This window comes from Procambarus clarkii, chromosome 81, assembly GCF_040958095.1.
Source record: "Procambarus clarkii isolate CNS0578487 chromosome 81, FALCON_Pclarkii_2.0, whole genome shotgun sequence".
NCBI classification, from domain to species: Eukaryota; Metazoa; Arthropoda; class Malacostraca; order Decapoda; family Cambaridae; genus Procambarus; species Procambarus clarkii.
Genome location: NC_091230.1, coordinates 17,621,415 through 17,646,686, shown reverse-complemented (window position 1 = coordinate 17,646,686; position 25,272 = coordinate 17,621,415). Strand labels below are relative to the sequence as shown.

At 47.1% G+C, this 25,272-nt stretch overlaps 1 protein-coding gene across 12 annotated transcripts in view; it reads right to left on the bottom strand.

Moving 5' to 3' along the window:
• The window catches only part of Evi5 (ecotropic viral integration site 5), a 317,622-nt gene that overhangs the window by 231,321 nt on the left and 61,029 nt on the right, over window positions 1-25,272 (bottom strand). For 5 of the 12 annotated variants that reach the window (XM_069315230.1, XM_069315218.1, XM_069315219.1 and 2 more), the window contains exon 2: window positions 6,371-6,416. The exons of the other annotated variants lie outside the window; for them this stretch is intronic. In XM_069315230.1, the coding sequence (XP_069171331.1) occupies window positions 6,371-6,416 (46 nt within the window). The remainder of the gene's footprint in view (window positions 1-6,370; window positions 6,417-25,272) is intronic. 12 annotated transcript variants of the gene reach the window in all.

Sequence of the window (25,272 nt, the reverse complement as noted above, 5' to 3'; positions counted from 1 at the left end):
GGGCAGAGTTTCTTTCACCCTATGCCCCTGTTACCTAGCAGTAAAATAGGTACCTGGGTGTTAGTCAGCTGTCACGGGCTGCTTCCTGGGGGTGGAGGCCTGGTATTAAAATACATTAATTGTCTCCGCCGCTGGAGGTAACATTCAGGTAAGACCTGTGTTTGGATGTAAATCAACACAGACCTGTTGATTTATGGAACAAACTGGTAACAAATCGTGGGATCGCTGAGTGTTTCAAGCGTAGGTGAGATATGCGTAGGTTTGGGTGGATATAATGGCTGCCGCCCCGTATGGGCGGCAGCCATTATATCCATGCCATGTTATTATATCCATGCCTTCTGCAGTTTCACTGATTCTTGTGTTCTCAAGTGCTTGTTAGTTACTCCTTAAGGAGAGTCGAACCCCGAAGGGTGTTGTCCAAGGCGGGACAGCCGCCTGAAGGAGGCTGTGACGACTGACTACACTAAACAGCCACCGTCTGAAAGCAATACGGCTGGACAGCAGGAAATGTTCCCCCCGACAAGTAAAAAGGCTTGAAGCCGACTATCAGGAGCAGGAATGATTGCAACATGAGAGAAATAAGGGAATGGGGAAGTGTGAAGTACCCCCTTCCTCACCATTCCCAGCCTCCCCCTCCCCATTCTTGCATTATTCCGTAGCCCCATTTCCTCCTCGACTGCACCAGTTCCGGGCCATCAATGCTCACCGGCCCAGTCTTCGCAAAAATGCCATTCCCTGTCAACACGAAGATCTAATATCGTTTTCTCACCACACACAAAAATGTAATAAAGGTTGTCGCCATCGAGCTGAGAGTGACGTGGTATTTCTTGCCGGCGCAGATTGCTGGGGGAGGCGCCGTGAACCCCCGGGTCGTCTTCCCCCCGCGCCCTGGGCCCGGGGGACAGCTATCAGGAGAAAGGACTGATTGATTGATTGATGAAGATTAAACCTCCCAAAAGGTGGCACGGGCATGAATAGCCCGTAAGTGGTGGCCCTTTTGAGCCATTACCAGTATCAAGAGCTGATACTGGAGATCTGTGGAGGTGCGACTGCACCCTGCGTGACGGGAGATGTCTCCCCAATGGAGGAGTTAACAGTCTGTGTTGGCTGTCTAACCGCTTTCGAGCTCGACTTTGCTCGAGCAAAACTCCCGAAAGAGCCGAGAACGTTCCTGGTGCCGCAAGCAAGCAAAGGAACAGTTTCCTGGTCGCCTGAGCGGAGCTGTTTAAGGCACTTACACGCTTAATGACAAAAATCCAACGCTTATTGCTCTCCATTGGGGATAATAAAGTCACCTGGGCAGCTCAAAGGGGCGAGAAGAAAGTCAATACGAGGCAATAATGACCCGAATGGGACTATAAAAGCTGCCATAACTACGGTAGACGGAGATGATAATGCAGTTCTAATATAAAGGGAAACAGCACTAGGAATTAAGAGGTTACAGACGCCCGAACACAAAGACAGCGAGGTGATTTAGGTGGTCGAGAAGGAGAGGTATAACAGCGTCTATGACGTTATCAAACTCTCCTGAATGTCTTCATCTGTAAACAGATGAACAATTTGTTCACCTGAACAATTTGTTCACCTGAACAAATTGATTCCACTGAAACTTTGTTTTTTTACAATAAAGTTCTTCTTGAGGTTATCTTGAGATGATTTCGGGGCTTTAGTGTCCCCGCGGCCCGGTCCTCGACCAGGCCTCCACCCCCAGGAAGCAGCCCGTGACAGCTGACTAACACCAAGGTACCTATTTTACTGCTAGGTAACAGGGGCATGGGGTGAAAGAAACTCTGCCCATTGTTTCTCGCCGGCGCCTGGGATCGAACCCGGGACCACAGGATCACAAGTCCCGCGTGCTGTCCGCTCGGCCGACCGGCTCCCCCTTGTTCCTATTGTTAATTTGTGTATCATCTGATCTGTTAAGAGATAAGCGACTATGTCTTAGGAAGGCGAGGACAGGAGGCAAGAGAGGAAGTAGATAATGAGAGTACACAGCAGAGGTGAGCGTAACGGTACAGATGGTGGAGAAGGAAGAGGAGGGAAGTGGTGATTGCGAGGTCAAAGGTCACCACCACCTCCAGCAACGGCAAGAGATAAGTAGCATCCGCATCCCCCAAGCGCGACCCCTCATGCCTACCACTCACCCCCCTCCCCCCCCCTCACCATCCCCAAAAGCAATCTATTCGTACCCCCCCCCCTTCCTCCCCCCCCTCCACCCAAGCCAAGATCCAGTGCAGCATTCCCCCCCCCCCCCCCCCAACGTTCGAGACCTGGGACTAATCTTTGGGACTGGACGTGTTGTTGTTGTTATAGATTCAGCTACTCGGAACAAGTTCCAAGTAGCACGGGCTATGGTGAGCCCGAAGTGGACTTACCTGGCACAGGAGCGGTGCTGAGAGAGACACTGGACGTGCTTGAGGTGTCTTCCATGTTCTCCCCCTGTGCTGGCGTGCCTGAACACCGCTCTTGCAGCAGTCTATCCTCCTAAGGTTTCCCAACGTCAAGATAACGGGGCAATTTAAAGTGGTTTCTCCTAGCCTGCTAGGGGACCCAAAACAGAACACGGGACAGTACGTCACTTTCGCCAGCCGCTTCCATTTTCTAGTATGACAATTTTTGGTCTTGTGTAACGCATACGAGCGAAAAGCGACGTTCTTTGTAAAAGGACAGGCTGTAAAAGGACAGGCTGTAAAAGGACAGGCTGTAGGAGGACAGGCTGTAGGAGGACAGGTCGCTTGCAGTACGGCGCTGCGCGAGTGAGCGAGCTAATGGCTGGAGTCATAGAAACTAATAAAGAACTAAGAGAAAATCCGTAAGCACCGTGATGAGGATTCGAACGTATGCGCTGGATATTCCCAGGAACACGCCCCAGACAACCTGATCACGACATGGTCAACAGAATTGCAACCTGAGGTTCTAAAATTATATATTACAATATTAATATTATGATTTTTTTTATTATGATGGTGATATTATAATATTCGAGTTGTGTGTTGTAGTGTGTGTGGTCACTGGAGGACTCCGGGAGGTCTGTAGGGTCCTCAGCGAGGCCCTGCACAACCACGTATGAACGAGCAGTGCAGTATGATAAGTGTAGTATTATTCAGTATTATTAACGTATTAGTGTTAACGTTATATAACTGCTTTACGAATCACTTCCTTGTTTCTATAATTTTCGGAATAGAATTTTATTATTTATATTATTATTAATTATATTATTATATTATTTAGTATGTATCGCTGTATAAAATACTGGTATATTTATTCAGTTATAATTCACTGTGTAGGGGAACAGGAAGCCAGAGTGTATACATACATGTTAGGCATTTATCAAGGTCTCCTAAACCCCCCTAACCCCCCCCCCAGGGTCGAATTACTGACCCCGCCCAGCAGGTAACTCCACAACAAGCTAACTCCTGGGTACCTACTTACTGCTAGGTGAGTAGGTACCCAGAGTAGTGTGTTATCTTCTTGAGGTTATCTTGAGATGATTACGGGGCTTTAGTGTCCCCGCGGCCCGGTCCTTGACCAGGCCTCCACCCCCCAGGAAGCAGCCCGTGACAGCTGGCTAACACCCAGGTACCTATTTTACTGCTAGGTAACAGGGGCATAGGGTGAAAGAAACTCTGCCCATTCTTTCTCGCCGGCGCCTGGGATCGAACCCAGGACGACAGGATCACAAGTCCAGCTTCCTGTCCGCTCGGCCGACCGGCTCCCTTGAAATATAGGTGTAGGTATATATATAAATATTTACACAAATATATATACAAGAGTTCTTACATTCTTGTACAACCACTAGCAACAGAGGTTAAACAGAGGCTACAGTTAAGAATTAACGCCCAGTAAATCCTCCCCGGCCTGGATACGAACCCTGGACAGCGCTCGCAGACGCCAGGCGAGTGTCTTACCACTAAGTGCCTTAAGTACGAGTCAAGCAGCTATGCTGAAAGAATCAAGTCCAGTAAAGTACTGGGTAAAGAAAAGCTAGAAGTAGCTTAGAGGAGAGATAGCTAGACACTTTATACACGGTGTACGGGAAGGAAGGGATGTCGGAGAGGTAAGGAAAGGCGAGAAAACATTTTTATCTAAGTTCATCATTCTTTAACAAAAGAAAACGGAACTAAAATCAACCTTAGAAAACGCGTCAATGGCCGATTGAAGTAGGGCTAACTAAAGTAAATTAGGTTGGCGCGCAAACTGGTTTCTGGGATCAAGAATTTTGTGCTTAGACTTGTCTAGCTTCCTTTAGGTCAAGTATTGTTGAAGTTACAACACTGACAACTGGTACTGGCTTGGCAACACTGTGGCGCAACAGTTACCCATCCAGCCCGTCCTCCTAAGATTTCCCAATGTCAAGAAAACTGTCTATTTAAAGTATCCTCTCCTAACCTACCAGAGGACCTGGGGCCAGATTCACGAAGCAGTTACGCAAGTACTTACGAGCGTGTACATCTTTCCTCAATCTTTGACGGCTTTGGTTACATTTATTAAACAGTTTACAAGCATGAAAACTTACCAATCAACTATTGTTATTGTTATAAACAGCCTCCTGGTGCTTCCGAGCTCATTAACCGTTTAATAATTAGAAACAAAACCGCCAAAGAGTGAGAAAAGATGTACAGTTTCGTAAGTGCTTGCGTAAGTGCTTTCGTGAATTTAGCCAATGCCCCCTATCTTGTTACGTATAGTTCAATACCATACTGAATGTTGCGAGGCGGGTGCAGACAGCTGAAGCTCAATCCCCGCAAGCACAACTAGAATTGTACTTTTATTTTGACTAACTTACGGTAGAAAATCTCTCTACATTAATTATCACTTGACCATTGTATCCGCCCCCCGCCCCGAGCACCACGGGGAGACCGGGCCACTTTAGGGACTGGATGAAAGTATCTACCTACGTCATCGCTTCTCTAAACAAACCCAACTCCTATAGAAAGAGATACAGTTTTAGAGTTACATGTATATGGTGTAAACAAAGTGTGACGTCACTGACGTCATAATGCTCACATGGTACAGGTGTTTGTGACCGTGATACAGGTGTGTGTGTGACCATGGTACAGGTAGGTGTGTGTGTGTGTGACCATGGTACAGGTGTGTGACCATGATACAGGTGTGTGTGACCATGATACAGGTGTGTGTGACCATGATACAGGTGTGTGACCATGGTACAGGTGTGTGTGTGACCATGGTACAGGTGTGTGTGACCATGATACAGGTGTGTGTGACCATGATACAGGTGTGTGTGACCATGATACAGGTGTGTGTGACCATGATACAGGTGTGTGTGACCATGGTACAGGTGTGTGACCATGATACAGGTGTGTGTGACCATGATACAGGTGTGTGTGACCATGATACAGGTGTGTGTGACCATGATACAGGTGTGTGACCGTGACCATGATACAGGTGTGTGTGACCATGATACAGGTGTGTGACCATGGTACAGGTGTGTGTGTGACCATGATACAGGTGTGTGTGACCATGATACAGGTGTGTGTGACCATGATACAGGTGTGTGTGACCATGATACAGGTGTGTGTGACCATGGTACAGGTGTGTGACCATGATACAGGTGTGTGTGACCATGATACAGGTGTGTGTGACCATGATACAGGTGTGTGTGACCATGATACAGGTGTGTGTGACCGTGACCATGATACAGGTTTCAGGCCCCCACAGGCCATGAGGGCCCAAGTTGAGTAGCATCAACACGGAGACCATGTGAAGGCTGCACTAACACAATAACGAGATAATATATTGAGGTAAAGACAAATGCAGAGCTGCGTGTTCTAATTTGCTCCTATACAATATATAGGAGTAATTTACTCTTATACAATAGCTACAATATTCAACTGCTTCGTAAAATGCTTAGCGAAGGTAGAGGAAATATTTGGAACGGACAAGACAATAAATATTGACTTACACTGTCGTAAAGCGGGGCGATTGATCATCAATGCAACCGATTAATTGATGCCTAATTAGGCCCAACCACTTGTACGGTTGGGGATTGAACACCGACCTGCAAAAAAGCGAGACCGTTGCTCTACCGTCCCGCCCAAGTGGGTGGGCTTTCCTTTCAATAGCTACTCAACTTCCCAATTGCATACTCCTAATGCTAAATTTGCATACAGCGACATTTCTAATTGCTCCCACTCCCGTATGCAAATTACACACAAGATTTCGAATTCAAGTTGTTGTTGTTATAGATTCAGCTACTCTGAACAAGTTCCAAGTAGCACGAGCTATGGTGAGCCCGTAGCTTACCTGGCACAGGAGCGGTGCTGTCTGTGGTGTCAAAAAATTCAAGTTTAACTAGCCTGGTTATAGCACCTTAACTACCCTCTAGTTAACACAAGGCCACATTACTTACGGCTCATCAAGGAACGTGCGCTGCTCTCGACATTCTCCATATTTACCTGAAACAGAAATAACAAGTTAGGAACACATCAGACGTCACCGGATCTCTCTCTGCTGGAGGATTTGTACTTGTTTCTAATATATTATGAGAGTGGGGTGGTAATATGCCAGCAGAAGTTACTATTAAGTTAACCAATATATGCCCAAGTTTCACGCCCATCAACCGCCCCCTAGCCACGCCCACCAACTGCCCCCCTAGCCACGCCCACCAACCGCCCCCTAGCCACGCCCGCCCACCAGCCTCGGACATCATACCAGTCAACATATTTGAACTCTGAATATCACGTCCCTCCATTCATTGTGTATTTCACACGTGTCTATACATACATAGCTGCAAGCAACACAGAGCAACGCACCTGTCGTGTTTGCACACCTGTTGCAAGACTGCCCCCCACCCCTCGAAGTCAGGAAGTCCAGCCATGTTTGCGTAAACATAAGTGATCAACAGAACTATGCGGAAGCGCCCCCCACCCATTGTAAAGCTGGCCCTTGTACACCACGCCTTCCAGTATTGACAATAATATTATTACCATCCCTACCATTACTGGTAATATAAGAACATTTTCTCCCTAGAGTTTCTGTGCCGCGCGGTGTATTAAGGGATGGGGAACGAGAGGTTGTTGTGTATTCTATCCTTGCCACAGCTATCTAGTTTAGTTACCGTTATTTGGACACCCTGGCAGTTACCCTTTTTCTATGGTTAGCCCGAATGATCACCTGTTTATTCCCGTGCTCTGGCAACTTATATTTTATAATTGTGTATTAATTACCACTATTATCATGACCACCATCATAAGAGCCATGACTGGTACGTTAAAGTTATCTTTAAAAAACATGAGGATGAGGGAGCCGGTCGGCCGAGCGAACAGCACGCTGGACTTGTGATCCTGTGGTCCTGGGTTCGATCCCAGGCGCCGGCGAGAAACAATGGGCAGAGTTTCTTTCACCCTATGCCCCTGTTACCTAGCAGTAAAATAGATACCTGGGTGTTAGTCAGCTGTCACGGGCTGCTTCCTGGGGTTGGAGGACCGGGCCGCGGGGACACTAAAGCCCCGAAATCATCTCAAGAAAACCTTAAGATGAGGGGAAACCGCCTATTTTTGTAGAGGCGGCGGCGGTTTACAAGCTCTCCAGTGGCTACCGACACTTGTAAACCACTATCCGCGCCAGTTACACAGATAACAGATCCCCTTTTAGTTATCCAGTGGGCCATCAGATGCTCTCCACCTTGTCCGAGCCCATCAGATGGCTGGGAACCTAAGACGCCGCAACAACCTTTATGCCCCCAATATATTCCCCGGAATATATGTCCCGAAAAATATACAATATTTTCCGGTAAATTGATTGATTGATGAAGATTAAGCCACCCAAGAGGTGGCACGGGCATGAATAGCCCATAAGTGGTGGCCCTTTTGAGCCATTACCAGTATCAATAGATGATACTGGAGATCTGTGGAGGTGCGGCTACACCCTGCGTGACGGGAGATGTCTCCCAGACCAAATGGTGACCAAATGGTGCCGGTAAATTATTCATTCATTTACGAAAGCCATTTACATACACTCGTCTTCGGAGTTCGCTTGTCATATTACTGTGCCGTTCCCTACCAAACGTCTCTGGAACACGTGGGAATATTAACAGAGACCTTAATTGCAAAAGCAAAGTTGCACAGGAGCTGTACAACAACTTCTGTAATTACCCAAACTATAGACTAAGTTATATATAACTACATTTACTCTTGACACGGTAACTTCTGAGCGCCCCGAGAGCGCCAGCGAGAGCTACACATACCCAGCGACGCGGGAAATAAATAAAGTAGTTTCCGATGTAGACAGACTTAACCGTCTCCCAGTTCACTTGGCTATAGGGGTGGGCAAGTGCCGCCTCTCACCTTCCCTCAACACCTGTTTTGCTTTCCCCTCACAACATTCCCTCATCCCCCTACACCTATAGCAAGGCTAGGAGGAGGGGCATGAAGAGCACTCGCCCTCTCGTCACTGACACACACACACACACACACACACACACACACACACACACACACACACACACACACACACACACACACACACACACACACACACACACACAAAAAAAAAAAAAAAAAAAAAAAAAAAACATTTTAAAAGCCAAAGCTCAACCCTAAGCACAACTAGTGTGTGTGTGTGTGTGTGTGTGTGTGTGTGTGTGTGTGTATACACGCACAACCAGCCAGGCTCGCGTGCAAGGGTTTAAGAACTCTTAGTACCGAGGTGCAGCAAGAAGAGATGAGAATCTCTACGCCAACGCCGTTCCAGATAATACCTACTAGTGATTATTTATTAAAATGTCGTACTCTCGTGCATTAGGTCATGGCCTAGGGAGCCGCGCCACGCAATACTTGCATTCATGTTCTACGGAACAAACTTTTTTTCCCCAAAAAAATTTATGCCAAATTCTTTTATAACAAAATAATTTTGGCGTATAAAAGTCGAAAAATGTAATGCAATATAGATGAAAAATCCAAGTGGAATCCAAAATCCAAGTGGAATCCAAAATCCAAGTGGAATCCAAAATCCAAGTGGAATCCAAAATCCAAGTGGAATCCAAAATCCAAGTGGAATCCAAAATCCAAGTGGAATCCAAAATCCAAGTGTTAAGTCAACAAGAAAAAGAAAAAGTAAGAGGAATGTTGAGAGCAGTAATCAGAGACGAACAGAAAACGAGAGTCAGCTTGGAGAAAACGGGAGCGGGAGCTTCCACACTTTCGCTTCCAGCACCTTTGACTTCCTGAAATTAAACTACCGCAGCCAAGTAATCTCTAACATGAACTACAATAATCATGAACCTCCACGCACCCCCGCCACGCCGCCCCCACACCACCACCAGCACCGCCAGAGTTGCCGGCTGCACCACCAGGGAGCCGCGCCCCCTCACCCCATCTTACCCCCCCCCCCCTCCATCTTCGCTTCCTCAACACAACAACCTACCTACCCCCACCCACACCCCCACCCACACACACACCCACACCCCCACCCACCCACACACCCACACACACACACACACCCACACACACACACACACACCCAAGGTTATTTAACACAAGGGGAATACGCACAAGGGGACACAGGTGGAAACTGAGTGCCCAAATGAGCCACAGAGATATTAGAAAGAACTTTTTTAGTGTCAGAGTGGTTGACAAAATGGAATGCATTAGGCAGTGATGTGGTGGAGGCTGACTCCATACACAGTTTCAAGTGTAGATATGATAGAGCCCAATAGGCTCAGGAATCTGTACACCTGTTGATTGAAGGTTGAGAGGCGGGACCAAAGAGCCAGAGCTCAACCCCCGCAAGTACAACTAGGTGAGTGTACACCCACACACCCACACACACACACCCACCCACCCACCCACACACCCACACACACACCCACACACACACACAACCAGTTGCTCTACAGGTCTTCGACAGTGTTGAAATCTTTAGAAAGTTTAAAGTCATGTTAAGATATCCAAACTCGTCCCTTACATATGGGGGTGGTTGTAGGCGGGAAAGGGGTTATCTTGAGGTTATCTTGAGATGATTTCGGGGCTTTTTAGTGTCCCCGCGGCCCGGTCCTCGACCAGGCCTCCACCCCCAGGAAGCAGCCCGTGACAGCTGACTAACACCCAGGTACCTATTTTACTGCTAGGTAACAGGGGCATAGGGTGAAAGAAACTCTGCCCATTGTTTCTCGCCAATGGGCTGCGCTTGTCAGTCACGGGCTGCTTCCTGGGGGTGGAGGCCTGGTCGAGGACCGGGCCGCGAGGACACACAAAAAAGCCCCGAAATCATCTCAAGATAACCTCAAGAAGATAACCTTACCGTTAAGGGCTCCAACTTTCCATAACAGCACCATTAAGGGATACAACCCAACAACAGTACTGTTGCACTACAACCGCTCCTCACATTGAGGAGTAATTATCATGGTAATGCAAGTAATTATCATGGTAATGCCCTACATTGTAATTATCGTAACCAAACCACGTTACAAAAAAAACTAACACGTGACCTAGTTACAGTACACCGCTCTAGACACTTGTTACTAACATCCCCCCCACACTAATTACCCAACCACGTAATGACCTACTTACGATAACCAATGTAGGGCATTACCATGATAATTACCTGCCTACACACCCTTATTAGAGACAGTAAACACTCAACAATGAGGCCGACATATTACTAATATTGTATTTTAAACGTATGAGAAAACATTTAAACTATTACACGCTACCAATTAATACTCGCCGAAAGGTAACTACCGAACCTACTCTATTACGATGCCAGTATTGCAAACAACCTCAAGGAATAGCCAAGATACCATCTGGATATCTACGGAATTACTAAAGTGACCAATTATACGTGAAATTTAAGGGGCGACGTTACTATCTATTCTGGACTGTTAACAAGTAAGGCTTAACAAAGCTTAAGGGTCAAGTTGTTAACAAGAGACCTAACTATCTAATGGCCACGTTAGCGGTAATATGGGGGGGGGGATGAAGCAGAGCACTAGAACGTTACCCGTTACCCGTTACCCCATCAACGGGAGCCAAGAGATTTTTTGTTGCCGCACGAGGCGGCTAGTTTATTGTGCACCCCATACTCATCCTGTGAGCGGTAGCGCAAAAAGCATTACAGAGGGGGCACAAAAGGTCTTTATCAGACCTCATCTTAGATTATTACATAAACAATTTCATCTATCCTTCACACCTTATAGTTAGTGTCAGCTAGTTACAGAGAAAGTGCTAGAGGGGTAACGCTGCGTCCTGACTAACAGGATATCTGGTGACCTGATTGGTCCTTGTACCCAGGACACTGTCCTAGACCACGGGGGTGGGGGTGGGGGGGCAGGATAGACCACAAAGGGGTTGGCTAACTCGATCACTGCCCAAGGCGATGTACACACACACACACACACACCAGTACCGATATGTATACATGAACCTATGTATAAAGTACGTGCGTACTCACCTTGTGGGGGTTGAGCTCTGGCTCTTTGGTCCCGCCTCTCAACCGTCAATCAACTGGTGTACAGGTTCCTTAGTCTACTGGGCTCTATCATATCTACATTTGAAACTGTGTATGGAGTCAGCCTCCACCACATCACTGCCTAATGCATTCCACCTGTTAACTACTCTGACACTGAAAAAGTTCTTTCTAACGTCCCGGTGGCTCATTTGGGTACTCAGTTTCCACTTGTGTCCCCTTGTTCGCGTACCACCAGTGTTGAATAGTTTATCTTTATCTACCCTGTCAATTCCTCTGAAAATTTTGTAGGTAGTGATCATGCCTCCCCTTACTCTTCTGTCTTCTAGTGTCGTGAGGTGCATTTCTCGCAGCCTTTTTTCGTAACTCATGCCTCTTAGTTCTGGGACTAGTCTAGTGGCATATATGTGAACTTTTTCCAGCTTCGTCTTGTTCTTGACAAGGTACGGGCTCCATGCTGGGGCCGCATACTCCAGGACTGGTCTTACATACGTGGTATACAAGGTTCTGCGTGCGTACGTACGTGCGTGTACTCGTGAGCCAGTGTACAAGCACTGGTCTATGTCCCACATTGGCCTAACCAATCATTATTGACCCAACCAACGACTCCCCCCCCCTACCCCCTCCCTTGTGCAACTAATTACCCTACTCGCCCGGACCACCATAATAAATACCATTTCAACTCGACACCACCAAATTTTGTCCATGTCATAATTTGTGAGAACAGTAAAAAGATTATTACATACAGATAAAATAAAGGTTAACATGTACGCGTCCATATTGAGACGTGCTTAGTGTGCTTAGTGTGCTTAGTGTGTGTGTGTGTGTGTGTGTGTGTGTGTGTGTGTGTGTGTGTGTGTGTGTGTGTGTGTGTGTGTGTGTGTGTGTGTCAGTGTCGCGCCAAGTGGGCGGCTTGTAGCACAGGTGGGCGGGCGGCCTGCAGGAGGGTGGGCGGCCTGCAGAACAGGTAGGTGGGCGGCCTGCAGGTGGGCGGGCAGGCCTGTACTCCATAGTGAAAGTCAAACTCAACAAGGCACAGTGTGGGTGTGTCTGGTGGGGTGGGGGGGGAGTAGGGGGGGGGGGGTAAACCAGAGTCTTGCGAGACAACTTGTTATCATCCAAATCTGGCCTAACCTATTGTACTTTATTTAATATTAATACAAAGCTGTGTAGATAGGTTGATGTGGTGTTGGTTCGTTACAGTAACGGCCCGACTGTACCCTTGATAACCAGGGCAAGTGACAACCAACACACCTGCTGTTGCCCGCCAACACACCTGCTGTTGCCCGCCAATACACCGGGCTCCTCCACACACTTGCAACCGATCCCCCCCCCCCCCACACACACACACACAATAACATCAGCGGCCTATGCGAGGCTGGCTAACATCAGAACTGCTTTCAGAAACCTGTGTAAGGAATCCTTCAGAACCTTGTATACCACATATGTAAGACCAATCCTGGAGTATACAGAACCAGCATGGAGCCCGTATCTAGTCAAGCACAAGACGAAGCTGGAAAAAGTACAGAGGTATGCCACTAGGTTAGTCCCAGAACTAAGAGGCATGAGTTACGAGGACAGACTACGTGAACTGCACCTCACGTCGCTGGACGACAGAAGAGCTAGGGGAGACATGATCACCACATACAAAATTTTCGGGGGAATTGACAGCGTGGACAAGGATGGATTATTTAAGCACGGGTGGTACATGCACAAGGGGGGACAGGTGGAAGCCGAGTACCCAAATGAGCCATACACACATTAGAATGAACTTTTTCAGTGTCAGTAGTTAATAAATGGAATGCACTAGGTGGAGGCTGACTCCATACAGTTTCAAGTGTAGATATGATAGAGCCCAGTAGGCTCAGTAATCTGTACACCAGTTGATTGACGGTTGAGAAGCGGGACCAAAGAGCTAACGCTCAACCCCCGCAAGCACAATTACGTGAGTACAACTAGGCGAGTACACACACACCAACGCCAATTCACATAAGTCAACTATTTACATTACTAACCCTCCCCCCCCACACACACACACCAATAAAACAGTATTTAAAATCAAAAGCCAAGCAATACAATTGTGTAGCATTTGACGACTCGTCGCAAAACGATTCACTAAACTGCATTGGAACGACCCCCAACCACACACAATCCTTCCAAATATATATGTATATATCACTAAAATTGGAGGGGGGACGGGGGGTGGGGGGGTGCGTCTTGTAGCGAGGGGAAGAGGGGGAAAATATGTAGTGAAGGTCGAGTGTGACGCCACAGAGGAAAGCTGTGTTTCTTAAGTGGGGTCCACTACCACACAACACGATGGGGTCAAAGCAAAATAGAAGGGGGGAATATAAGAGTTCGAGTGGGTATGAGTGAGGGGGAGAAGGGGTGGGGGAAGGTATGAGAGAGAAATGGGGTTATTTCAACACCAACGAGAAAGTACTCGACCCACTCTTCGCAAGCAATCCTCTTGCTCATATATGCTTTTGCCCCCCCCCCCCCTCCACCCTTCTACCAATAAACATTTACCTATCCCCACTGTTTACCATTTATCTATCACCCCTTATCTCCCCCCCCCTCCCCTCCCCAACGCATGCGTAGAGACAGTAACGGTGAAAGTTACATCTGTTGTGGAACAGAATTATAGAGCCGAGTGTTAAGGGTTGCGCAAAGAAAATGGGATGTTACCGCGTACTGGAAGTGGCGCCAGCAGCGCCCCCCAAGAACGCCAAGGCACTGACGAAGCGTTTGTAATAACACTGGTAAAGGTGATTTATCAAAAGTAAAAGTTGCGACGAATTTGTGCGAGGGTCTGAAATGTTGGACGGACGGACGGAGACAGACAGACGGCTACAGATCAACATGTAAAGTACACAGAGCGTGTGTTATACTCAAATTCTGTTAGTTGAAATGTAACCAATCACAGGCGAGTAGGCCTCTGACGTCATGCCAGACAGAGGAGCATCAGCGATGCTCCCAGCAGCCTCAGTTATCCTCACAGGCTCAGAGTAGAAGGACCTCGGCTAGGCAGATATATACCTTGCTATCTCAGTCAATAAATATATACAGAAGCGACTACTGTGTCTACCTTCTACCCGAACAAGGCAAACGAATACTGGTGGCAGCGGTGGGATACAGAATAGTCACCAAAGACAGCCTCCTCAGCAATCCCCCAACATAAACATAAACCAAGTCGTGCTGTCAAAGAACTAGCGGACACCTTGCCCAACCGCTTTGATTGGACTGTAGAGCGACGGTCTCGCTTCATGCAGGTCGGCGTTCAATCCCGTCCAAGTGGTTGGGCACCATTCCTTTCCCCCCCTGTCCCATTCCAAATCCTTTTATCCTGACCCCTTCCCAGTGCTATATAGTGGTAATGGCTTTTGCGATTTCTCCTGATAATTCCCTTCCCTTGACCGAACTCTGATTCTGTCCTGGATTGAAGAGCTGAGAACGCCACTGCGCTGAGAACTCTTCCCCCAGAGTTCTCAGCACCACCCCTTTTAACCTGAGAATATATGTAACTAGTTCTCTCAGCTCGCGGTAATCATCAGGGAGTTATCGTGGTCATTTCAGTACATTCACGGTCATTTACACAACCGGTTCTGTTTCATTACTGATAATAGATTCTTAAGTCTCATAACCCAACCATACAGCCATTAACGATTATAAAAGCAACGTCAGAAGTGATGATTAGTGTATAAACCCGCTAGTCCACTTAGCGGGGGCCCATAACCTCGCCCAACACCAAGGTCCACACCGCTAAATAAGGCCTACACTGCTAGCCAGTCGCGGACCCACCACAGGCTACCCCCAAACAACAACAACCCTTAAGTCATTAACTAAAGAAACAAGACCTCTGCCTCCCAATCGCTGACATTTACACAGTTGCGCAGTGTTCGAGGAAGAAATAACTACGAACTAGAGACTTTTAGCGTGTTACCTCGCCACATGTACAGCGGACGGCTGCCTGGCGTTGCCACATTCTTGCGCAAGGCTGACATTCAGGGCCACTCCACCTCGCGCAGTCCCGTTGTATTGGTAAATATTTACATCTATAAAGCACATAAATGTCCTTTGTTGTGTCTGTGCGTTCGAGAGAACATCATTTAGTGTTGTAGGTATGGCAGGCTATTGAAGAATGAATGGGGCAGGTTCCCGAACCTAGGCCTGACCGGAGATGACCCTTCGACATCACAGGTCGATCAACATCTTAGCGACCAATTGGTCGTAGAGAGATGTAAATCTGGTTGATATTATATACCCAGACCTTGATGATGCCCTCAGGAGGACGCGAAAGGCTGTGTATATAAATTCTTTACATAAATAACATAGTAACAGGTGTAGGCATGCTAATTAATCAACGTGCTAATTAACACATTAACCCTACAATTGATGGCGGTTACATGACCATCAACGTATTGCTAAGGCAGTCAAGCATGTGTATTGTTGTTGTTATAGATTAAGCTACTCTGAACAAGTTCCAAGTAGCACGGGCTATGGTGAGCCCGTAACTTACCTGGCACAGGAGCGGGGCAAGAAGCATGGTTAGCCTCGTGGACGGGAGATGCCTCCCGTCGAAGCATGTGTACTGTTGTGGAAGGTTTGTAGTTCAACAGTCGGGTGTAGTGGTGATGCTATGTGGTGAGGATCTAGTGGCGATGGTGGATGTGATATTTACCTAACTTCCTTAACTCTTATGTTCTAAGGAATAAAACCAGATACCACTTTAAACTGACGCCATTTCTGTCATAACTAAAGACACGTGAATTACTTCCTTTAAGAGACGGCACCTCATCAAGATATCCAAAACGGACACGATCAAATGCAGAAAAGTAATCCAAATTTAGATTTCACACAGACAAAGGTCAAACAGCTACAGCGCCTACCAAAGGTCAACCACCACAACTCCACCCAACCCGTTCTCGACTCGGGTCCATTCCATCCAGCGGTCGACCCCACAGACGCATTCATCAATGTTAACATTCTATTTATTCAAAACAGTAATTTTCTCAAATATAAATTATTATTATAATAGCATATTGTGCATATATAGGCATAGGTTAGGTGTCTAGGTTCAGTTGGCGATTATTTATAATATGTGGGTGAAGCATTTACAGCGTTGTGGTTCGAACAAAATTCGTCAGTGAAGCACTTGTTCCGGAAGTGTTCGAACGTCAGCAGTTGTGAGTCGTGTGTAAACCGTTTTTCATTCATAAACAGGGGGTTTGGCGGGTGGATGGAATCACTTTTGGGTCTTTGTTTGGAGGACGTGCTTGACCATATCTCGGGCAAATAAAAATGTATATACGACTTATTTTGTATTTTATTAAATAAAGATAAAAGTAACAAATCATTAGTTCAGTACAAGATGCAATTCACCCTCGTTTATTATATCATTCCTGTGCCAGTTTCTCCCCAACCCATGGACAGAGACCAACAGCTAGGGCCCCTATTTAATATTTACAGAAATAATAAAAAAAAAATTAAATGCCTAATCTCAACTTGGGGTAGATTAGATTTTTGCAGACACCATATAAAGATAGTTATAATACAAGGTAAAGTATATTCCTTATACTTTATAAAGTATATTACAAAGTATAGTGAGAAAATAGTTAAGACCTTGCACCATTTTCTTGCAAATTTCCAGGAAACCGAAAAATAGGGAAAAATCCTAAAGAATCACTAATGCACCATTTCCCGCCTGCAGTTAGAAGAGGAACAAAGACATGACGGGAACCATCACCATCCCAAGGTAATTACCAGTCGTCAACCTGCCCGTCACCGGTCGTTAACCTGCCTTCCACTAGTTTGCTCTTGACGACATACAACATGGACTTACCCTCTCCTAAATCAGTATTTTCCAATATTCAATTTTACCCGAAATAGATTTTGCAACAAGAATGGTGAAGTTATCCTATGTTATATTAGTTTGTAACGGTCAATTGTTATCAGGCTATGGCCGAAAACGTTGTTATTAAGGAGCAATCGACTTGAGAATGGTCCAGGACGGACCGAAACGTCGTCGTCCCTTCAATTTCTAGTGTGTGGTCTGGTCAACATACTTCAGCCACGTTATTGTGACTCATCGCCTGCATTAAGGAGCATTTATCACCCACAGATAAGGTGATCGTCATTAGAATAAGCATCGATTCTTAAAGGAGCCCGCCGAGACGGCATTCTTGTCCCCTTCCTCACTGTGGACTATACTGAACCGTGAACTCCGTCTCCAAAGCCGTGTAGATTTGTGCAAGGCTTCGCGCTTGTCGTTCCTTTACTGTTTTCCCGAGGGCTGCCGGACGGTTGAGTTTTTATCTGTATTGATTTTCCCCTAAAACCTATATTTCGCCACCAGTCTTGATATTATAAAAACTCTTTACTATTATAAAAAATATCTTGAGACACAACGGTACTATTTATACCTTTGGTATTCGAGTCATTCTTTGCATGTCATTGCAACTACAGTTTTAGGATAAATCACAGACTTGGGTAGCTTTATCCCAGAGGAATACAATAATTTAAAAAATAAAGATTATTTATAGGGTAAAGAGTTGAAAAACTTGGAGTCACATGGATATTTTTTATCGTTAGGGTAGTGAACGAATTGAATGGATATGAGTTAGTGAGTCAAGTAGTTTTACAACTATATAAAAAAAGAGGGTCTGGAGTCAATGCATTAGATAACGGAGAGTTGGCGTGCCGGGTCTCAGGAGCTAGCACTAGACCCTACAAGCACATTTAGGATAATTACCACGTACCCAGAAGCCATAATAAACGATGGTCTACCAACATAAAATTCCCTGAGTAATACAATTCACGCATTAAGTTAATTATCAAAGAGCCATTAGGCCAGTTTTTATATATCATCAATGCATTAATAAACAGACAAGACAAATCTCTTCGAAACCTCTTCATGAAATTGCTTGTGTTGTCATACACAACACAACATTGCAATAGCCTAACTCGCAGGGGATGAGGGTAACTTTCTCGTAGCCTGGTGGGTAGCGCGCAGGACTCTTAATTCTGTGGCGCGGGTTTGATTCCCGCACGAGGCAGAAACAAATGCGGAAAGATTCTTTCACCCTGAATGCCCCTGTTACCTAGCAGTAAATAGGTACCTGGGAGTTAGTCAGCTGTCACGGGCTGCTTCCTGGGGGTGGAGGCCTGGTCGAGGACCGGGCCGCGGGGACACTAAAAAAGCCCTGAAATCATCTCAAGATAACCTCAAGAAGATAGCCTAGTCCTCCATAATACCAATCAGTAGCAGTGTTCTCACGCTACCAGGCTCCGTCCACCCCACCACCACAAGCACCCTCACCCTAATCCTTCACACTGATGCTTTTGTAATCTCGCCTCATAAAATGATGGGTGAGGGGGGGGGGGCGGTGTGATCCATCTATCACAAGGGATACAAGGACAACAGCGGTCACCACAACCTCTGCCATCCACACAACCTTTCACCACAACCTCTGCCATCCACACAACGGTCACCACAACAACCTCTGCCATCCACACAGCGGTCACCACAACAACCTCTGCCATCCACACAGCGGTCACCACAACAACCTCTGCCATCCACACAACGGTCACCACAACCTCTGCCATCCACACAGCGGTCACCACAACCTCTGTCATCCACACAACGGTCACCACAACCTCTGCCATCCACATAACGGTCACCACAACCTCTGTCATCCACACAGCGGTCACCACAACCTCTGCCATCCACACAACGGTCACCACAACCTCTACCATCCACACAACGGTCACCACAACCTCTGTCATCCACACAGCGGTCACCACAACCTCTACCATCCACACAACGGTCACCACAACCTCTACCATCCACACAACGGTCACCACAACCTCTACCATCCACACAACGGTCACCACAACCTCTGCCATCCACACAGCGGTCACCACAACCTCTGCCATCCACACAGCGGTCACCACAACCTCTGCCATCCACACAACGGTCACCACAACCTCTGCCATCCACACAGCGATCACCACAACCTCTGCCATCCACACAGCGGTCACCACATCCTCTGCCATCCACACAACGGTCACCACAACCTCTGCCATCCACACAGCGATCACCACAACCTCTGCCATCCACACAGCGGTCACCACAACCTCTGCCATCCACACAACGGTCACCACAACCTCTGCCATCCACACAGCGGTCACCACAACCTCTGCCATCCACACAACGGTCACCACAACCTCTGCCATCCACACAGCGGTCACCACCACAACCTCTGCCATCCACACAGCGGTCACCACAACCTCTGCCATCCACACACCGGTCACCACAACCTCTGCCATCCACACACCGGTCACCACAACCTCTGCCATCCACACACCGGTCACCACAACCTCTGCCATCCACACACCGGTCACCACAACCTCTGCCATCCACACAACGGTCACCACAACCTCTGCCATACACACAGCGGTCACCACATCCTCTGCCATCCACACAACGGTCACCACAACCTCTGCCATCCACACAACGGTCACCACAACCTCTGCCATCCACACAACGGTCACCACATCCTCTGCCATCCACACAACGGTCACCACAACCTCTGCCATCCACACAGCGGTCACCACAACCTCTGCCATCCACACAGCGGTCACCACAACCTCTGCCATCCACACACCGGTCACCACAACCTCTGCCATCCACACAACGGTCACCACAACAACCTCTGCCATCCACACAACGGTCACCACAACAACCTCTGCCATCCACACAACGGTCACCACAACAACCTCTGCCATCCACACAGCGGTCACCACAACCTCTGCCATCCACACAGCGGTCACAACAACCTCTGCCATCCACACAACGGTCACCACAACCTCTGCCATCCACACAGCGGTCACCACCACAACCTCTGCCATCCACACAACGGTCACCACAACCTCTGCCATCCACACAGCGGTCACAACAACCTCTGCCATCCACACAACGGTCACCACAACCTCTGCCATCCACACAACGGTCACCACAACCTCTGCCATCTATACATAACTACTGGACATTTTCTTTCTCAATGTTTCATGTCCTTATTATCAAGGTGTACCATCTTCTCCATCAGTAGTTTATTTTGTCTTGCTTTATTTCATTTTTTTTAATATTAAGGAAGGAATTATTGCAGGAACTTTAAAGGTGGTGCATTAGCCCTGTGAGGAGAGAGTACAGGGCTAATGCTCATGTATGTATGTATTCTTGTGTTCCAAGAATACATACATACATACTATTCTTGTGTTCCAAGAATACATACATACTATTTTTGTGTTCCAAGAACAGAAACATAGTATTCAAGAGAGTACAAGAACGTGTTCCACACTATACAGCCATCGTATAAAGTAAGGCCTGAGGCAGGCTGAGGACATTTAGAGACTATTGGTTGAGTAAAAAGCTTTCCTTCATCATCTTGAGGTTATCTTGAGATGATTTCGGGGCTTTAGTGTCCCCGCGGCCCGGTCCTCGACCAGGCCTCCACCCCCAGGAAGCAGCCCGTGACAGCTGACTAACACCCAGGTACCTATTTTACTGCTAGGTAACAGGGGCATAGGGTGAAAGAAACTCTGCCCATTATTTCTCGCCGGCGCCTGGGATCGAACCCAGGACCACAGGATCACAAGTCCCGCGTGCTGTCCGCTCGGCCGACCGGCTCCCTAAACACAGTCGTATCCTCGAGTAGTTTGTGAAAAGTAAAAAGAGCAGATTTATGCACTAACTCTCCTACCAATTATCGTGTACATGGATTCTATCATAAGAATATACGATTGTTATTTAAAAAAAAGGATAAAATTATTTCTTAATCTTATTTAAACTACTACAATTCATTTGGTGTTGGCGTGTCTAAGACATCACAGTCGCTTGAGAATCTAATCAGCAGTGCTGCTTTACTGTTACATAGGGAAGGTCTTCTCAGTTTTGTATATCCATTACTTTCGTACCTAATTTTAATTGCATTTGGCCGTAATTCAGCATTTGGGAAGCCTGAGTACAGGAAGAGACCGTAGAGTGAGAGGGAGGTTACCTTGAGGTGCTTCCGGGGCTTAGCGTCCCCGCGGCCCGGTCGTCGACCAGGCCTCCAACATTACCGAGGGAACGCGAAGATTGCACATGGAAATCCCCCTAAACCTTTAAGTCTTTCACGGGTACTTCCAGCCAGGTGCTGAATAACCTTAGTACGGCCTTGTAATGTCGAAGGGCCACATTTGGTTTCACTTTCAGAACAGTACAAGAGGTAGGAGAGGGGCGAATGCATGCTGGGAGTACCAGAAAAAAATAAAACTGCCCGACTGTTTTTTCTCCCGTGGGTCACTAAGAATTATCTATGTAAGAGTTATACAAGGCATTTCCCGCCGGGTTTTGGTAGCTATAGCAAGTCGAAGCGCTGGTTACTGTTCGCTGGGGTCGACGTACCCACACATCTCACTCGACGGCCATCGACCCATCGATGCCAACCCCCCCCCCCGCCCACTATTGTATACTGTAGTGCGAGCGCACTATGTCCCCCCGTTTTATATACCTCTGCTTCAGTTTGTTTACCGAACGCAACTTCGCCAGACGCTCGTCGTGTTCAAACCCCAGCCACACTCGACTTATTATTGTCAATTACACCAGAGAACTTAGAGAAGTTCCATTATTATCGATAATTATTCTGAACGTCATTGAACTCTGTAAGCTTTCTCCATATTGAAGGTCACACTGGCGGCCAACTGGGGTCACAAGGCGGTCACACGACATTAATACATCGCAAATATAACAAATTACACCGAGAAGCAGATGACTGCTATTCTTCACAAAAGTGTACCATTTGGTAACGTACATTGGTAAGAACTATTGGCAAGCGATGAGTCACAATAACGTGGCTGAAGTATGTTGACCAGACCACACACTAGAAGTTGAAGGGACGACGACGTTTCGGTCCGTCCTGGACCATTCTCAAGTCGATTGAAAAAAAAAGAACTATTGGAATGCAAGTCGTCTTGGGTGCCGAGGGATGGTGTGGAGAGGTGAGCAGAGCGCGGCGCCTCACCACCCCCTCATAGTGAGGGCCCCGCGGAGTATGCGGCGCTGTAAGACTTTCACACTACCAGATGAGGTCAGAAAGCACTTGCATGAATCAAAGGATATGATTTAAATTTAAATTTTTTAAATTTTGCCCCGAGGGGCGAGTTTATTGGGCCGCGCCACTCATCTTGTGAGTGGACACACCGCCATAGCTATGATGGGACCAAGTTAGATCACGCTGGATATTTAAGAACAGAAAAATAAAGGAAAATCCAAAAGGCCCATACGAGTCAGCAGTTATTTATAGATACCCACACCCATTCGTGTGTGTAACCTTCGCTTGAAACACTCCAGCTATTAACACTTATGCTACCCGGTAATTTGTTCAATAAATCAACAACCGTTTCCAAACTTCGTATCTAGAGTGGGAACTGAACCCTTATGGTAGTCATAATGTTACATGATATACACGTCAGAGGAAATGGCGGCCGGCACGGGCATGAATAGCCCGTAATCTGGAAGTCAAGTGTTCCTGGTATTTATACCAAACAAGGTGATGGAAGAGACTGTAAAAGTCTGATTAGAACACCACCATGACAGCAGGAACATTATAACTAAAACCAGCATGACTTTACACACGCATCTTTACAAACTTTATAAGACTCTTTTGACCGAGCGTCAGAAATTAGACAAGTGTGGGCACACTGCATCATTTTGTACCGTTATCTTGAGAGGTTATCTTGAGATGATTTCGAGGCTTAGCGTCCTTGCGGCCCGGTCCTCGACCAGGCCTCCTTTTTGTTACAACCCCCCCCCCCCTAGGAAGCAGCCTGTAACAGCTGTCTAACTCCCAGGTACCTATTTACTGCTAGATGAGCAGGAGCATCAGGGTGAAAGAAACTCTGCCCATTTGTTTCCGCCTCCACCGGGGATCGAACCCGGAACCTCAGGACTACGAATCCTCAGCGCTGTCCACTCAGCTGTCAGGCCAGCAAAGTTTTGTTCCCTGAACCATCCAAGACGTGTCTAGTTGGAGAAGCAAGCTGGAGCGTAGAAAAAAGTCCAGCACGGGCTCACCATAGCCCGTGCTATTTGGAACTTTTGGTTCCAGTTAGCTTATCTTAAAACAACAACAACAACAGCAGGAGCAACAGCAGCGAAGGTGCTCGAGTTAAAGTGTGTGAATTAACCCCGAAGGTTAATTGACCCAAGGAAGCTACCCAAGGTAGAGCCATCATCTTGTAATAGCTTACACAAGGAACACCGTCTTGAATCGGAGCACTGTCTTAGAATGTACAGTTTGGGCAAGTAAGGAGGGGGTTATCTTGAGGTTATCTTGAGATGACTTGAGATGATTTGAGGTGATAAGGGGGGGGGAGTATTTCATGGTTGCATGGTGATATGGGTGTTGTCTCTCGCGGCGGCTATCGTACATTGTGGCTTTTCCTCCAAGCTGTAAGTGAAGCGTGTCGAAATATTTCTAGCGAGGTCCGATGGCCAAGTACAATAGAGCCTATTTTATCCCTACTCTATATATGATATTTCAGGATAAACTCATTTTCAGTGTCTGATGATGATGTAAAAATGATGAGCTGATAAACAGGTCAAGATAAACTACAGGAAGACTTGCACAGAGAATAGTTCATCATGTGGTTAGTAGAGTAATTTACCAACCCCTCTCCCTCCTCCCTCACAACACACCTGTTGATAAAGACAGGCTGTTTAACACAAGGGGACACAGGTGGAAACTGAGTGCCCAAATGAGCCACAGAGATATTAGAAAGAACTTTTTTAGTGTCAGAGTGGTTGACAAATGGAATGCATTAGGCAGTGATGTGGTGGAGGCTGACTCCATACACAGTTTCAAGTGTAGATATGATAGAGCCCAGTAGGCTCAGGAACCTGTACACCTGTTGATTGACGGTTGAGAGGCGGGACCAAAGAGCCATAGCTCAACCCCTGCAAGCACAACTAGGTGAGTACAACTAGGCGAGTACACCCGGCCAGCCTAACAAGGTGAGCAGTTGTGGAGGTCACCCAGTTTGAGGTCACTCACCTGGGGGGGGGGGTCATGACCTAACCCGAGTGCCAGCAAGACCTTTATGCAGTGCCAACCTTCAACTCTTCTACTATGCCTATCCCCCAATATCGATATCCAGTCCAATCCTCTTTTTCATTCGTTCAAATCCCATTACCCTTTCCAGCACCATCGCCATCTAATCCTTCAAGATCTCTTCATTCCAAACTCTGTTTCCCACGCTGCATTGTTTATCAGCTTTATCCCACTCAAGCAGTGACATTATCCCTCTGAAGCAACGGCTTTTATCCCCTCTCGTTCCCGGCCCTACAATGATAATCTTTGGCTGTAGCATAGTCGTCCATCTGGGCCGCTCCACATGCCTCCCCTCCCCTCTGTCTCCCCTCATGGGCATGTCCTGGAGAGCATCACGGAGGGGACACAAGTGCTCTGGACGTCTTGGTGTGCTACTGAAGAGCCTCATTGTGCAGGGTGGTGACAGTAGCGGTGAGGTGCGAGGAGTGTGAGGGACCGTCACTACTGCCACACCTAACCTCTCGACAAGTGTGGGTGATAAGACTCGTCACTCAAGTACCATTATCCAGTCACTCATAACGCCCGCCTCACACATACTAATGGTGGCGGTGATAGTGGTGATGCGGGGATGATAGCTCGATGGATTGATCATTTTTCTCGCACCGTAACGAGGCCATTGACGCTAAATTAACAATTCTTCTAACCTCTGGTGTCCAGTTTTTGTGTCTTATGTAGTATCTCTTAACCTTATCCACCA